We start from the raw sequence: 17,866 nt of genomic DNA, 5'->3' as shown, positions 1-17,866 counted from the left end.
TAAAATCTGCTGAAAGCAACAATTCTGTATTGACAAACTGTAAATGTAGCACTTAAAACACTAAGAGACGTTATCGCGTTTCCCGCTGAATGCGCAACAAAGACTTGCCGCAGAAGGTCATCAGCGGTCAGTGCGTGAAGAGTGAGACTACAATGGCTGCTGAGAGTGAGTAAATGATGATAAAATCATTTTATGTCTTCTCACTTTCGACAACATCCATATACTTATTCGATTTGACATTTATTTCAGAGAGATTATTAGACGACATCTTACAAAATTATGCTCCAGATTATTGGACCTCCAGAAGCAGTGATAAGTTTGAGGGCAAGAGGTACATAAGACGAACCGTTTCCAGTGGCAAAGCATATGATATGGCAGTCAGAGATTTGCGAGGTCACTACAGTATTCTTCAAGTGGACGTAATTGAAAACCCATACCAGTACGGGAGATTCCTTATACGCAAGGAACATCTTACGAAACAGGGGAGAGCTGTGGTAGAGGTAAGTGAACTGTGTTGTGTGCATTACATTTAGAGGTGAGGTTTATTTTATGATGATAGGATAAAGTGGTGCCATAATGTAGCCATGAACATAACTCGAATACAGATTTCGTTAAAAACTGAAGCTACAGATGACCTGTTTGGTTTGGGTCCCAAATATTTATTTTTATATACATATTTGCCCCAGACTTAAAGAGTCTGATTTTTAATAATTATTATCAGTCAGTACGGTTTCAAATGCAGTTGGTATCATGTATGTCTGAAAACTAACAGTAGTGATTATCAGATGTGCATTATCTTTGTAAAAATTATAGAAAGATGTATTATCTTACCTAGTGAAAAGAATATTAAGTGGATGTTTAGCTTTATGAAGGAGTATTGAAAGATACAAAATATTTAAAATGTAAGTTAAAAGGTATTGCATGCAGTCTCACATCTTGCTTGTGGACGTATCTGGAATCAGCGTATTGTGAGTGGAGGGATGAGTAAATCAGGTGCTCGTGATTTCAAAATAGTAGTTCTAAAGCGAAATGTAATGGTTGTGGAGGAGTACAACAATGGATCAGTAATGTACAGTAGTTGTAGGAAGCATGTACTGGTGCACTATGTTTCTGCACTTACTTGAAATATGGTGTTAGTGAAGATTAAATGTCTGAAGTATCTGTGTATGTCTGCAACTCAACAGAAGTGGTATCCAGGAAAGCAGATTCCACGTTTATCAAAGCACCACACACTGATACACTAACATGTTTGATTAGTGGATAATAAGTATCATCAGGCACCCACTTAGATCCAATTGTCGAAATGTTAGTGATATTTATGTTTACCATCTTTGAGATAACTGATTATTTGGATTGCAACTGAATGTATTAGCTGTTCTTCCATATACAAGACTGTCATACATTTGAATTGGTAATTTTGATTTTATTTACCAATAGCAAAGAAGTCAGTGCTGAAGTTTACAGGTGCCTTCTTTGAGATGTATATCTGAAACAAAACTAGGATGATAGGAATTACACTATGGTACAGAAAAGAAAGAGTATAATTTTATGCATCAAAATTTTTGCTATCAGTAGTTTGTAGATATCAGGGGACTTACGTCTTTTAGATGATTTGTCTGCCAGTTTTGATATTCTCAGACACATTCTTGTGAACCCTGATGAATTGCTGCATTTTGGGAAAAGTTCTTAGATTACGGATAATTTAGATTCAGTAGGTAGTAGAGTGGTGGCTAATTTAGGAATTGGAGGAACATTCTATTCAGTGTCAGGTGTAAGATGCCAAGCAACATTTTTTTCAATCTCTGATAACATGTTTTGTAGTCTTCGTGAAACCAAACACCAATTGAATTGGTAATAAAGCAATGTTTTAATGTGAATTCTGCAATGAAAGCATGGTATCTTTTACATAGTTTGTTCTTAGCATACTTGATGTCTGTTGTCATTCGATTTTTTCTACTCAGTTGTTGACACGTGTGTGAGAAAGTTCAAGGTCACAGAAGTGATTTTTTTATATATATATATATATATATACACACAGTAATGGTGAAAAAGACTAGCAAATATGCATGCTTTTCTTACTGTCACAACTGATCTGGTACACATATCTGAGCAGTGACTCGAAGTAGTACTGTAGCACAGCAATGTAAATAATGTGTGTAAAGATATGCCTGTGGAAATTATAGAACATTAAATATAGAACAAGGAAGGTACACACGAAGTAGACACCTAAATAAATAATTGCTCACAATAGCCGCACAGTAAGTTCAAGTAACTCATCGCTTCATTAATGTGTATGTCTAAGAGGGAATCATGGTATAAAGCATACACTGTGTTGCAGCAATTGTGGGGTTATATAAGGAAAGTAAGCAGCATTGCCACACCATGCACAGTATACTGACACTGCTGCACTTTTCACTGTTTCATGCATTTTCACAGAGTAGGTATCACAGTAAATAAATGTACTCTAACAACATGTAGTGATGAATGAAGGAATGTTTCTTGAAATAATAAACTTCAGTTTCCAAATAAGTTGCAATTTTACTCAGATAGTGTATGATTCAGTTACAAATCATTCTCGGGTTTGTGTGAAATACTCTTGGTGCTCTTATGGCATTAAATTAGAATAAAAATTTGAGCTTTTGATGATCACCTTCCACATTTGCAAGTTCAAGTTGTTATTCTAGAAGTCATAGTCAGTTAACACAGAGTATAAAACTGGACAAAATACATCACTGTCTTAACAGGACAGTGTATGCTGTGCGATTCTGAACACAATTTATATTAGCGTGCTGTGTTCAGCATAACCACTTAATGAGCAGAATCACTTAATGCACTTGAAATTGATTCATAATGTAATCAAAACTGATTGTATGAGTATAATTACAACTTCTTTGGTAACAGGAGCATTTTATTCAAAGAACAGTCCAATCAGCAGCTATGGAAGAATTCCAGCACTTCAGTGGGTAGCAACTCAGTTACTAATGAGCAAGACAATATTGGTGAATGAACGCCTGCACTGCATGGCGCATTAAAATAGAAATCACAATATTAGTTAAGCTATACTACAGAATCTTTGTTAACACATAAAGTTTAGCTCTCATTGGAAGACAAGACTAAAAGTTTCATACAGGCGCAAAACACTAATTGTTACCTGATTGAATGTAATTATTGGAAATGATTTATTAAATACTGTAGCATATCCTAATAGGTATGATTCATGAATGATGGTTGCAAAATAATAGAGTCCCAGTTATAAAAATACACAAACCATTGTCGAAATGCAACATAGCTGTCAAACAATATAGTAGCAAGTGCTAGTCTGCCTAGTTGAGGTTAAAAGCCCGCAGTATCAGCATATGAATTTGAATAAGGAAGAATAAATTGTAATATGGAGACTTCATATATTACTGCAAAGTATGTTGGTTAAGTCTTGGGTCATGCCTGGAATGATTTTTCAGTTTAAAACTCACTACTGTTGAATTATGGAGGAAAGAGGAGTGCAGGAATGAAAGAACATATGGAATGTATTGTGGACTTGCACCTTAAGTGGCCTTGACTGCACAGTGCCCACTGTGGGACATTGCACAACTTCTTTCTAATTTGATGGTTATGCATTTTAAAAGAAAATCACATTGTAGATGGAACAGATTCCGATAAAGACAGTCCAGCTGCCTATACTCCCAGGAAAATGTGAGGTTTGAAGAATTAAATATGGTCTTGAATGAATTACAAGGATAGTTTTATAAGGGTTTTGTGGAAACTGCCAATCTTACATATGTTGTCAAGCTGTTTTTGAGTCCTTTTGCCATTTCAATTGAAAGCACTTCTGTGCAGATGCAAATGTAACTGATGGATCTGCAAGGAAATTCCTGTTACAATGGCAAATCTTTGTACATTATAACTGTCTAGGATGTCTACATTGCTTTTCTCAAATAGTTTCAGAGTCCCCATAATGAGGTCACAAAAGTGCTACAATATTTCAATCGACATATTTGTGAGAGAAACCTTTTTTCCATTGTGAAACTAAATGTCATGATTACATGGCAACTTGGTCAACTCTGTGATATTGTCTGTCTGTCCATTTGTGCAGACTGTTTGTACCAGATCAAAATTATATTATGTCTTAAGCATGCCAAAAATAAAAATTAATACTGAAACTTTGTGTTTTTTGTGATCTGTGTTGTTGATAAATGTTAAATATAAAATCAAGTCACATACAGTGTGACTGCATTGCCATGTAAATGCGGCACATTCACAGTTTTCCCCTCTTCCCCCCTCCTCACACTTAGACAGTGTGGCGTGGCAGTGGGGAAATGTGCGGCAAAGCTAAGCAAGGCCAGGGCATGGACATCAAGCCAAAATCTTGGCCACCTCTGGTTTAGAAGCACCAAGTGTTGTGGTTTGAAGTGTTACATCATCATCTATATATTGAGGGCAATCTGAGCAGTAAACACTACGTTATAATGGTTTCAGAGCCCTACGCACTGCCTGCACATTTCAGGTTACTCCATATGCAACACTGATATAAGCTGCAGGCACTGCCATATTTCAGGCTACTCCATATGCAATACTAAAGCTAGTGCCGCCTGGCCACATATAAAAATGAATGCACATTTGCTTTTCCTGCACATTTGACTGATGAATCATACATCAAATGTCTCTAGCACATGGTTGGTCAGCATCTTGTTTGTCACTGCATTCATCACTGGTATTCAGTTACTGCTTTTTATCCTTCATGAACTCATTAACAAACCATAAGGAGAGAGGTCTCGCAGGAAAATTTTCAGACCACCTTCAATTCTGTAGCACAATGTTTATACAGACTGGAGCATGTTGGGGCTTCACATTATACTCACTTCTGAAAGTCAGCATCACTTACAGTCCCGTATTTATCATTTGTGTATTCTGACATACTTCATCTGCTGTGTTAAGTTCCTTTCAGCCATAACGATACTTTCTGATGTTGCCAACTTTATAAATGTTGGTATACATGTGAACATTATTGCTGCAATCACTTGACTTTATTCCTTATATCCTCTGACATTGACAGTTTCATAAATGTTGGTGTACATGTGAACATGAACACTACTATTACTTGACTTTTACTTATTCTAACAATTCATTTGCTAACTCACACCCAAATTCTTATGAAAGTATATTTTTAATAAAAAAAGCCCATAATTTTCAGATCTTTCCATTTTATCTCGCCACTACGTTTTTTTGCTCTGTGAAGACATTAATACCTGTGAAAAGGAATAAATGTAATGAAGGAGATTGGAAGTTTTCACTTCATTAGTATATGTTTCTTTTTAATTTATATTAGTATGTGACAGCATACACAGTCCTTGCATTTGGGCAGTGATGAACGTTCTAACCATTCTAGCTGTAGGAAGCATTTACGCCCTTTGTATTAATCACTAACTAATCATATGAGATTCCATTCTGCAGGATGTCTTAACACTTCTCTAATGGCCTGACCATTACAAACATTGAATAGCTAGTTAAGCACATACTGGCTGTTTCCCAGCTTCTTGCTGGAAAAGACAGTGCTTGTGATTAAACTACAATGGAATCTCATACCAAACACTTTTTTGTTGGCTCGCCAACAGCTGAGAAAGTCATGTGGCTATAGGCAATGATGTGACCACTGCTTTTTGTGAAACATGTTCTTCAATAGATCCCCTCAGTGTAATTATTTTTAATTGTTAATAATAACTTACTTAAAATTTTATGTTACAGAGACAGATGTACCACCCCGTGCTAGAAAAGGATGTAAATCAAGCATTAGAATACAATTGTGACACAAGATACTACAACGCAGACTCTACAGACTCTAATGACATGCAATGTTCAAACAAGAGAACAAAATTTTATAAAACGCCACAGCATTGTGAATCATTTTTTAATAATGGTTTCAGGAAAGTTTTTATTGTATTGTCTGTATTGGCTGAGAATGAATACAGTAACTCAGTTGTAACAGATTATGACACTCATTATTATCCCATGTTTGTCGTAATCACCTCATGATTTGACAAGAACATTGGTGCATTGTATATTCAGCTATTGTATCTACTTTTATACATTTGTCTATAATTACTAAATTTGACCATTGCATTATTCATTTGTACTATAGTATTCAATATGAAGACTGAATTATGTAGAATAGGATTATGGATACAGTATTTTGTGTTTCTGATGTCTCTCACCTAAGAACAGCTGCAAAGAAGACAGGCTAGCAGAAATTTGCATATTGTGGTTAGGGACTTATAAAGTCTTGTTTGAAACTGGAGTGACAGAAAAAGTTTTTTAGCATTTGTTTTTGTCTCATTTGTACTATTAAGGTAAAGGAATAAAAAAACAAGGTCTGTGATGAATATTCATAACATATGTAATAGAAGTATTAAACTAGCCTACATCTTTTCTTCATAATAATAAACTATGAATAATGTTTGTACTAAATATAAACATTGCTATGTTCATGTACTCATAAACAATAAATATTTGTATTTCTTTATAAACATGTTCCCAATTTTGAGAGGAGAATTGCTGTTGCAGGTCATAGGTACATAGTGGTAGAGATGGTACGCCCACAGTGAAGAATATCAACATGAAATGAAATAATAATACTGTAATCTAGTTTGGAGAAATTTTATGTGGAATTAGTAACAGTCACAGCACACATTTATTAGGTTGTTGGGCTAAAGTTTGCAATGGGATGCCCATGCACAGATGTTGGATGAGATAGCACTAGACCTTTTGAGTTGGCAATCATGCTGGTGTGGGTGTGGAGGGGCTCCACCTCTTGTATTTTAGATGTCTGCGCAGCCTCCAAAATCCATATGGCACAGTGATTCACAATTCAGCTGTTTAGTCGCCTGATATTTCTCTGATGGTACTTTGTAAAGTTTTAACAGTTGATGCATAAGTTTTTAGTGTTTTGTTTTGAAAGTTGGTATCCTGGTTGCTATGGTTTGTTTATCAGTTGTCTTTTTTATTTGTAGTTCACTGTTGCTATTTTCATTTACATGTTGTCATTTGGAGATAGTGAGTGGAGTTGTGGCTATATGAGTTTACATGTTGTCATTTCGAGATTGTGAGTGGATCTGTGGGTGCTAGAAAATGTGCTATGTGGGGAAATTTGAACATTTCTGACATTCGTCTGTTTGAGATCAGTAGAAGGATGACAGCAGTGGAGGCAGCCAGAAACATTAAGTGGTGTGTAAGGAGAAAATGTCGTTGGAAAGAGCACAGCAAGAAAATGGTTCTCTCATTATGAGGAGGATCATTTTGACATTGGCAATTATCCACATTCAGGAATACCTTCAGGGTTTGATTATTGTTTAAACACATTAATCCACAATGTTCCATGACACTATACTCAAGATCTGATAAATGTGATGAACTGTGATCATTCCACCACTGTGTGACATTTGCATGCAATGGTGAAGGTTCAAAAATGGGTGCATAGCTACTGCATGCTCTTAAGGCAAAAATCAGCAGGCAGCCATATGTGCATCTCTGCTTGTTGGTCATCAAGTGGTTCATGAACAACAACCACCATTCCTATCCTTTACCATTACTGGTGATGAGAAATAGTGTCTTTATGCAAACATAAGGTAAAGAAAGGAATGGTTGAGATGAAACAAAGCAGTAACACTGTACAAATACTTGTGCGCCACTGCTGATATTTACTGTCAACAACCACGATGTATTGCAGATGCAATCCAACAACAATGACTGTGTGAAGTGATGCTACTCCATGATAATGCCCACCAGCATTTTGCTAGACTGACAAAAACTACTCTACAGGAGTTGGGTTGGGAAGTTATTCTGTGCCCACTTGATAACACCCTTCAAGGAACTTCCTTTCTGGATGAAAATGCATTCCGAACATTGTTCGATGAATTCTTTGCCTCAAAACCATGTGATTTCCACAACTGCAGAATCAAAAAGTTCCCCGGCATTGGCAGATTGTAAGTAGTAAAGGAGAATATATTCTTGAGGACTAAATTCTCTTTTATGTGCATCTGTTAGATCTATTGAACTCGTGGGAAAACACTACGAACTTGTGCACCAAACCAATATTTATTTTTGTAAGGTTTTAATGTTGCTGCGATACTATGGATTAACTGGTTAGGTGTTGGATGCTGTACCAACAGGGACTGAAAAGACTTTCTTAACATAAATGAGGGGGTGATGTATGCCATGACACATTAGTGCTGACTGGATTAGTTGTGCTTGGGAGCAGTCTTTCATAGTTTATATTAGTGGTCAATTGTTATTAAGATACAAAACTCTCACCACAGATTCAATAAACTAAGCATACAAGACTAGCTCACTTCTTGTAAATAGAAGAGATGCCGACTAGGAGACTAGCACAAGGAAAGTAAGTTGTGTACACACTGTTTTAGACTACTACCACTGCCTATAAAACAACTTATTAGGAAAAAATATGGGTTCACAAGTAGGTGTTTCGTCTACGTGCTGAACCACCATAGCCACATAAGATGACGCTTAACAAAGTAAAAAACAGTTGTCACATCAATTGCAAAGTGTTTCACACAATATATTATTAAACAAACTAAGTACATGCAAACACTCCGAGACTCAAAAAAGTATCTACTGTTATGTAAACTGTGATCTGTTACATACTGTCATTTGTATGAATAGTATTTTATGGACTGGACTGTGAAACTATGTAAGCAATTGTCAGATATACATGCGTAAGAGAACTTTGCATTAATTTTTACCATGTTTTTATTACATCACTTTCTTGTTTGATCTAGCAACTGATTTAAAACGAACTTCCCAATGAGCTAGAAACTTTAAATTTTAAACATAGCTCAAAATTGGATGATGGTACAATATTAACTCGCTTTCCCGTCTGGTGTATAGAGGGGGGTACTCTGATGACCTAGAGCCTTTAAACTTCCCACATAGCTCCGAACTGAACAACAATGAAATTTAACTCACTTCCTTGCCTGGAGTGTGGTGGCAAGTACTTTGTGTGTACCTTGCCATCACCCCCCCCCCCCCCCCCCACGACCAGTTTCCTTTTCCAATTGTGAATGGTGCACTGGAAGAACTATAGTTGGCAAGTGTCTGTATGAACTCAAATCTCTAATTTTTACCTTCACAGGTTTTTTGTGAGATATAAGTAGAAGGCAGCAATATACTTGTAGGCTCACATGAAGAAAAGTGAAATGAACCTGAAATTTACAACTTGCACATTGTAGTTTCATCAAAGTTCTTGAAATTAATTGAAAAATTTCACACACAAGAGTCAAAAGCGGGAAATAATTATTTAAATAAAAATCATTTTTTTGTGTACAACATTTTTAAAATCATAGTAAAAAGTATTAAGCAATTTAGCCTAGCCCGGTGTACAGTCTTGAAAATTTGTGAGTATGAATTTTTTGTAACTATGAAAAGACACTAAGATTTAAAATGAAAACTATGGGGCGCATGCAGTACATAATTGATGCATTACACTGCTCACTATTACACTACTTACTGATACATGATTAGTATGGGTAGTTCACCTCCTTGCTATTCTCTGTTGCATGCATCTCAATGTCTGGTTTTAAATCTTACAGGTATTTCTATAGCTATTAAAAATTCAAGATCGCAGATTTTCAGGACTGTCTGTATGGTGTTAGGAATTCGTATGGGGCTAGGAGAAATTTTTTGTACTCTTTAGAAAGATTTAAAAAACATGGTATATTAAAAATTCATTTTTATTACAACAATTATTTTTATCTTCTCCATTCTGGGCACAATAATGGAGGTAGATTTGGTAGAAACTGCAACCAGTTACTTTTCAATCTTTTAAAATGATTTATCATCACATTAGCCAGATTAAAAGTTACTGCACAGGTATCAGATGAGGCAAAATTACTGAAATTTATATCGAGTGTACTAAAAATATGCACAAAAACTTCTAAAGAGGTTGTAAGTCCTTTTGCTACTAAAAGGCTATGTTTGGCTCAGGTAATACATACAAAACGTTAAGCATTTAGATTTAGTAGAATTCTCTGGTATAGCCAATTCAGGGCCGTAATATTTGTTAAAAAATTTAACAAATCAAGGTGTTAATATAACACCAGGGCACCATCTGTTCTGCAGCACAGTGAGAGATTACAGTGAGTTCATAACATTGTTTCAAATGTGTGTGTGAATTTCAGTGAGGTTGAAGACTGGTTAATATTTCACCCACTAAGCATACTCCAACCATGAACAGTGTCATAACTACATAGGACATATCACCACCCCTTACATACATTACAACTAAGTATGAAGGCTGTTATTTCTATTACTTTGAGCTGTGTGAATATCTACATCTACATCCATACTCCGCAAGCCACCTGACGGTGTGTGGCGGAGGGTACCTTCAGTACCTCTATCGGTTCTCCCTTCTATTCCAGTCTCGTATTGTTCGTGGAAAGAAGGATTGTGGGCTCTAATCTCTCTGATTTTATCCTCATGGTCGCTTCGCGAGATATACGTAGGAGGGAGCAATATACTGCTTGACTCTTCGGTGAAGGTATGTTCTCGAAACTTTGACAAAAGCCCGTACCGAGCTACTGAGCGTCTCTCCTGCAGAGTCTTCCACTGGAGTACATCTATCATCACCGTAACGCTTTCGCGATTACTAAATGATCCTGTAACAAAGCGCGCTGCTCTCCGTTGGATCTTCTCTATGTCTTGTATCAACCCTATCTGGTACGGATCCCACACTGCTGAGCAGTATTCAAGCAGTGGGCGAACAAGCATACTGTAACCTACTTCCTTTGTTTTCGGATTGCATTTCCTTAGGATTCTTCCAATGAATCTCAATCTGGCATCTGCTTTACCGACGATCAACATTATATGATCATTCCATTTTAAATCACTCCTAATGCATACTCCCAGATAATGTATGGTATTAACTGCTTCTAGTTGCTGACCTGCTATTTTGTAGCTAAATGATAAAGGATCTATCTTTCTGTGTATTCGCAGCACATTACACTTGTCTACATTGAGATTCAATTGCCATTCCCTGCACCATGCGTCAATTCGCTGCAGATCCTCCTGCATTTCAGTACAATTTTCCATTGTTACAACCTCTCGATACACCACAGCATCATCTGCAAAAAGCCTCAGTGAACTTCCGATGTCATCCACCAGGTCATTTATGTATATTGTGAATAGCAACGGTCCTATGACACTCCCCTGCGGCACACCTGAAATCACTCTTACTTCGGAAGACTTCTCTCCATTGAGAATAACATGCTGCGTCCTGTTATCTAGGAACTCCTCAATCCAATCACACAATTGGTCTGATAGTCCATATGCTCTTACTTTGTTCATTAAACGACTGTGGGGAACTGTATCGAACGCCTTGCGGAAGTCAAGAAACATGGCATCTACCTGTGAACCCATGTCTATGGCCCTCTGAGTCTCGTGGACGAATAGCGCGAGCTGAGTTTCACATGACCGTCTTTTACGAAACCCATGCCGATTCCTACAGAGTAGATTTCTAGTCTCCAGAAAAGTCATTATACTCTAACACAATACGTGTTCCAAAATTCTACAACTGATCGACGTTAGAGATATAGGTCTATAGTTCTGCACATCTGTTCGACGTCCCTTCTTGAAAACGGGGATGACCTGTGCCCTTTTCCAATCCTTTGTAACGCTACGCTCTTCTAGAGACCTACGGTACACCGCTGCAAGAAGGGGGGCAAGTTCCTTTGCGTACTCTGTGTAAAATTGAACTGGTATCCCATCAGGTCCAGAGGCCTTTCCTCTTTTGAGCAATTTTAATTGTTTCTCTATCCCTCTGTCATATATTTCGATATCTACCATTTTGTCATCTGTGCAACAATCTAGAGAAGGAACTACAGTGAAACAACTTTGGAAAAAGACATTTAGTATTTCGGCCTTTAGTCTGTCATCCTCTGTTTCAGTACCATTTTGGTCACAGAGCGATAGTATGGAGGTACAAATACAGTGACATCTGCCTACACTACTAGTCTTGGGAATGCTTTTCTCCTCATTTTGTGGGGAAATGCTAAGTGATAGTACTGCAAACTGCGCTGAGAGCATATTGTTTCCTCCTACATACATCTGGCGAAATAACGATGAGAAAATGACAAATTAGAGTTCATAAGAAGTCTTACTGTCAGCTGTTTTAACAAATTATTTGTAAATGTAACAGGAAAGTGATGGTGGCACCACTAACAGCATCTGCCACATACAGTAAAATGGTTTGCAGACTACAGATATAGAAGACCCTTGCTCCAATACCTTTGATGATCTAATTACTTAGAGATAAGTGTCGAAAAAACATTCCAATGGGTAACAATAAATTGTAGTTAATTTTCCATTTCTCATTAGATATTGGAATAACAGACCAGTTTAAACCTCTGAATTTTGCCAAAGTAACATATCACATTCTATGTGCAGAAATCTGAGCACATCATTTGAAACTGCACACTGTAACTATAAAAATCAATAATTCACTTCAGTTCATTTGTTTACATGCACTTAAAGGAAGGAACTCTTCAAATTTTCTTATAAGAGATCATTTCCAATACCTTCTGACAAATATAGCAACACAATACAATACTGTGAACACACATTTTAACATATTGACTGCCACGAGGCCACAGCAGAGCCTTACACCTGATGCTGGGGTGCTCTCTGGCAGTCACAGCAGGACCTGACATTGTGGCTTACCCTGGTGGTGAAACACCCATCCCTATTTGTGTGGCAGACAACATTGTAAGTACCCATATTACACATTAAAAACATGTTTTGTGGGTTGGGTATTTACCAGTATATTAACTATTTAATTCAGTGTACAGCTCATCAACTTACATAAGTAATGCTGTTTGAAGCTGTACAGAAAACACTGAGAGACAGTTGGGAAACTAAGTTGCCAGAGTAATTGTAACTAATCATCACAGCTTATAGTTAGTGCCACTTGGGCAAATAATAGTAAAACAGAGTTAGGCATACTTAAAGGAAAAAGAAGTTTTCCGGTATTCTAAGGTGACACTTGAGACAACACAACAGCAGAAGGGCAAAAAATATTAAAAGCCAAACACTGAAAGTGATAATAACAGACTTATTTATTTATTGTCAGTTTCTTATTGTTGTCATCTCAGAGTTCACCATTACATTTAGACAAATAGCAAATCTCCCTCTGTTCTTTGCAACAGGTACCCATTTGAACACGAATATGCTATAAGTTTTAATTAACGAGATATAAAAACGTGAGGACACTAAAATTAGTCAATGATACTAAAGTGAGAGAGAGAAATGCAAAGCAAAGGTAAACACTCATTTACTGCTGAAGACTGAAAACGAATGTGTGCGGGTTTTTACCTTTGATGAAAGCTACAGTGTTAGTTGCTAAAATCGAATCAATAGAATTATAACAATAGCGGTTTTTCGTTGTTTCTACTGCTCTAGATTCAAATACTTCACTACCAGAAACATTAATAGAATGTTTTCTGTTATACAGGAAGGAAATTGAAGTACTTCGTAGAGAAGCAGCTTTCTACTACCGAGCGCTTGTACATTGTTATCGGATCTTCATAACTACAAACTCAATAGCAGTGAACATGCGCTTACAGAACTGTGTTTATCCGTAATGGTTCCAAATCCAGTAGCAGAGGAAATTCCGTTGTACTGGCACTGCAAGCGTTGTGAACAGTATATTTATTTGGAGAACGCGGCTAGTATATATGGGTTTGAAACACCCTGCTTAACTTTCATGAAACATCGGATCAGATCAGACGCCCTGTCAAATGATCTCTTGGCTCCGTAGCCCAACGAATGTGGGTAATTATGTCAGCAGAAGCTGCTGCCTACAACTAACAACACGTAACTTCTGCTACGTTTTATTGGAAGTAATACTAAAAATTAAAATAGAAACCGAACGCATATCGCACTTGTACAGATCTTTGCCGTCATAAAATTGATTAGGACGTTTCTTATATTTACTAACTTAAGATTAGCATAGATCTTCCACTCCAAAGATTGTAGACGGATACGTTGGAGAAATTATCGAAGCGACTACATTTTCGTCGACATAACAAGTTATTCCCATCAGCTTGCGTACAGCGATATTAATTCTAATAGGTCTGACTGAAATAGTTAAATTCAAATATATCGGGTATAGATGTTATGTAGTTAGCGCTAATCTTTGAAAATTTTGTGGTCGCGGCGACCCAGTCACCACGATTGTAGAACATGGGATAGCATAGCAGCTTATAATTTTTCTAACCGCGTGTTTGTATCTTTATTAATATTTAATAGCTACAACAATTATTGAAAGTTCACAAAATATTAATCAAGGCCATGTGGTTTTATAAATTTATAGATAATTCAATTTATAACAGCAGTTGTTGCTCGTCGAATACAATGAAAAGCTGCTGCGAGATTTTGATTAACTTGTAGTTCAATTGTATGTACCGGTAATTATATAGATTCTTGTCAAATGATGATACTTATCAGTTCTAAATATGTAAAAAAACGTTAAGATGAGAGGCATGTATTACAAAATTAGTTTTTACGATAGGTAAAGTTCATACATCAATTATGTTTTATTTACTAACAGATATTTACCAGGGATTTGTTGTGCAACATGCAGAAAAAAAATTTTGTTCCCGAAAAGGAAATAAAAATAATTACATATCGCAAAGGTTTACACAAATGTAAGAAGTAAAATATAATAACAAAGGTATTCAGCACATATGAAAAGTTTGCCACTAACAGTGGTTAGCTTTGTGGGTAGAGTACCAGACCAGTAATTTGTGGTTCATTCCCCAGTCGGGCCTAAGACTTTTTTCAGTCATTCATTCCTTGCGATATTTCTCATCCGGCAATGATTTGTTATTGTGAAAAAATGTGAATGCACAACATGTTATCTGCTTAACTGGAGCACTCAGTACCTCTTCACCTGCTCACAGTCAGTCACATTTCGAACTAACTTAAGACATCGAACTATACTACAGATCACTATGTCATCGTGTGTAAGACGACATCACACGATACACCATAATTACAACACAAAGCTGACATTGGGTGCCAGGAGGATCCGTTGACGCTGTTAAAATGTGAGCCCCAACCATTGACAGGCAGTGTAAGTCGATTCAAAGACCAGCAGAAAGCAGGGATTAGGATCGTGCCCAAAAAGCACTGATTTACGTGTTTTTCGTTTTTTAACATTATTTAAAAAAACTATGCAACCCAATTACCTACAACAGCATGTAAGGCTCTAGAGCTATTCATATCATCATACGTTTAGTGAAAATACAAATCTAAGTTGTGAGTTGTTGAAGCAGTATCAAAAACCTCAGTTAATCTCAGGTTTCATTCTTGGTGTTTGGAATAAGTCAACAACCCAAAACTGCGTCAGCAGTTGTGATAATTGAATGTAGATCTCACAGAAATGTAAGATATGAGTGACATAATATGAAATGCCCAAACCCAGAATTATGAAAAAATGAAAAAATACACATAAACAATGTTATACTTTACTCATTAAGTTCCTTGTTCCAGAAATTTATTCGTTCGTTTACTCACTCATCCATAATAGACAACACCTATTTATGTGCGTAGTTACAACATACATGATTTCCATTGTATTTATACATTAAACATTGCATTACATTAATACTTGTTCCATATATTATGAATATGACATTTTCTAATGATGTGGAAGGTTATTTTAACATAGGTTTTCATTACACAATATAATTGTTTTTACAATTGCTACTTCATAACTAAATATTCATTTAACTAAACAAACACCGTTTTTAGCCTTGTTTTACTATTTATTATTACAGTAATGTTATTGAACATCCTGGGTCTCGGGGTTATAAGCCCATTTTCAAGAACATTACTGACTCCCAAAGATGATAATACATAGATAAACATTTATTGAGTAGGAGGAGTTGACATTCAGAAATTATTTTAATTTGTTTTCAAATGTTGATTGCCTATCTGTCAGACTTTTAACACTATTTACCAAATGCCCAAAGATTTTTGTGGCACTATAATTCACCCCTTTCTGTGCCAAAGTCAGATTTAACCCAGAATAGTGACAATAATCTTTCTTCTAGTGTTGTAGCTATGCATTTTGCTATTATTTTTGAACTGGTACAGGTTATTAATAAAAAATTTCATACGTGAATATATGTATTGCTAAGGTGCTGTGAATATCCTGGGTTCCTTAAATAAAATTCTGCAAGCTGATCTTGGGTGGGCTCGAGCTATTATTTTGACTACACAATCTTGTGGAATGAATACTTTTTCTCTTATTGATGAATTACCCCAAAATATGAAGCCAAATGAAAGCAGTGAATGAAAATAGGCATAGTAGGCTAATTTACTGATATATTTATCACCAAAATTTTCAATAACCCTTGCATAAGTAGCTGAACCTAACTGTTTCAGCAAATCACCAATGTGTTTCTTCCAATTCAATTGTTTATCAGTGCACAGAACCAGAAATTTTGAATATTATGCCGTAGCAACAGACTTCTGTTCAAAGTCTTTATTTACCAATAGAATTGTATTACAGAATTGTATGTACTGTGTTTTCTCAAAAGTTAGTGAGGGTTCATTTGCAAAGAACCACATAATAATTTTGTGAAAGACGTTACTGAAAATTTCCTCAGCTAATTCTTGTTTGTTGGGCGTCGACCGAAGCGTCCGCTCCCACCCGTCGGCTTTGACCCGTGACGTAAGGCTGTTGTGGTGTGTGACGTCACGACGGCGCGGAATTTAGTTTGTGAGAGTGGCGTATTTGTAGGTGTCGTTTTGATGCGATCGGTGGTGTGTTAGGTGATGTTTTTGGTTTAGTTTGCGAGTGTGGCGTCGGGTGTGAATTTTGCTAAATTGCTTTTTTTATGTCTTTGGTAGATATGGATATGACGGACAGGGTCAACAGTTTTCGGATGTCGGCTATGATGAGGGACAGTGCGTTGTCTCTAATAAAATTTCTTCAACTATACGGATTTTTGGATGAAGTCGTGAGGTGTTCAGTATGTTGTGAAGAAATGAGGCTTACTTAAAGTTCCGGCGTCTCGGACCGTATGTGGAGATGTCGTAAGGATAACAGGTCAAGGGAAGTGTTCGATCCTAATGTGTGGCTGTGAATGTTGGTATTGGTATCAGGAGATGTTTTTGAGCTATATAGGTCAAGGGAAGTGTTAGGTCCTAATTTATAGGATCGGGAGCTGCTGTTGAGCTATATAGTTCAAGGGTAGTGTCCGATTCCAGATGATATTGTGTTTAGTGGTATTTGGGGAGTTTTGTGATGTCGGTTTTTTCGTCGTTTTGCGTGGTTTTGTATGGGGATGGGTGTCTAAATTTGTTTATATTTAGTTTCCCCCATCCAAAAACCCCCTATTTCCCGCGCTTGTCCCGTTAGTGTCCTTAGGCTTTTTGTGGAACGTGTGTGTGTTTGTTTCTCGATGTATTTTCGTCCTCATAATGTGTACGTAACGACTTTATATGCGCCATATTGGAATCGTGGTTTATGGTCGTTTCCGCCATATTTGTGACGTCATGGGTCAAAGCAGACGGGCGGGATCGGACACTTCATAATAATAATAATAATAATAATAATAGCTTTATTCAACATCGAATGGTACACTGCACATGTACAAAGAAACAGTAATGATTAAAGTTATTTGTACAATACACAAGACACATTCTTCTGAATACGTTATTAATTTACAACAAAATTACAATAAGATGTTTATTGATTTCTATTCACATAACTTCACAAACCATTTGTTGTTCTTCATATAAGTATGGTACTCTTCTAATGAGTAGAAAGTGTGTTTTACTAAAAATTTCTTAAGTT

The 17,866-nt window shown here is 36.6% G+C and overlaps 2 protein-coding genes across 4 annotated transcripts in view; one reads left to right on the top strand and one right to left on the bottom strand.

The window, feature by feature from the left end:
* Window positions 1–17,866, bottom strand: part of LOC126184790 (band 7 protein AGAP004871-like) — a 489,046-nt gene that overhangs the window by 270,448 nt on the left and 200,732 nt on the right. Inside the window, exon 1 of one of the 3 annotated variants that reach the window (XM_049927368.1) lies at window positions 13,997–14,047. The exons of 1 other annotated variant lie outside the window; for it this stretch is intronic. The gene's annotated coding sequence lies outside the window, so the exon portion shown is untranslated. One more of the 3 variants, XM_049927366.1, reaches the window with a different exon arrangement.
* LOC126184791 (uncharacterized) lies at window positions 9–6,486 on the top strand. The gene is made up of 3 exons (XM_049927369.1): window positions 9–165; window positions 250–500; window positions 5,740–6,486. The coding sequence occupies exons 1-3, from the start codon at window positions 90–92 to the stop codon at window positions 6,025–6,027; spliced, it is 615 nt and encodes a 204-aa protein (XP_049783326.1). The 5' UTR covers window positions 9–89; the 3' UTR covers window positions 6,028–6,486.

This window comes from Schistocerca cancellata, chromosome 4 (assembly GCF_023864275.1).
Source record: "Schistocerca cancellata isolate TAMUIC-IGC-003103 chromosome 4, iqSchCanc2.1, whole genome shotgun sequence".
In the NCBI taxonomy this organism is placed as follows: domain Eukaryota; kingdom Metazoa; phylum Arthropoda; class Insecta; order Orthoptera; family Acrididae; genus Schistocerca; species Schistocerca cancellata.
The sequence above is the reverse complement of the archived record's forward strand: the minus strand, read 5'-3'. Positions and strand labels throughout refer to the sequence as shown.

Bases quoted from the DNA above. Each gene is read 5' to 3' on its own strand.
- LOC126184791 (XM_049927369.1), top strand. From the start codon at position 90: ATGCGCAACAAAGACTTGCCGCAGAAGGTCATCAGCGGTCAGTGCGTG. The intron at 166-249 runs GTGAGTAAATGA...CATTTATTTCAG, and splicing joins GACTACAATGGCTGCTGAGA to AGAGATTATTAGACGACATC. The intron at 501-5,739 runs GTAAGTGAACTG...TTTATGTTACAG, and splicing joins AGGGGAGAGCTGTGGTAGAG to AGACAGATGTACCACCCCGT.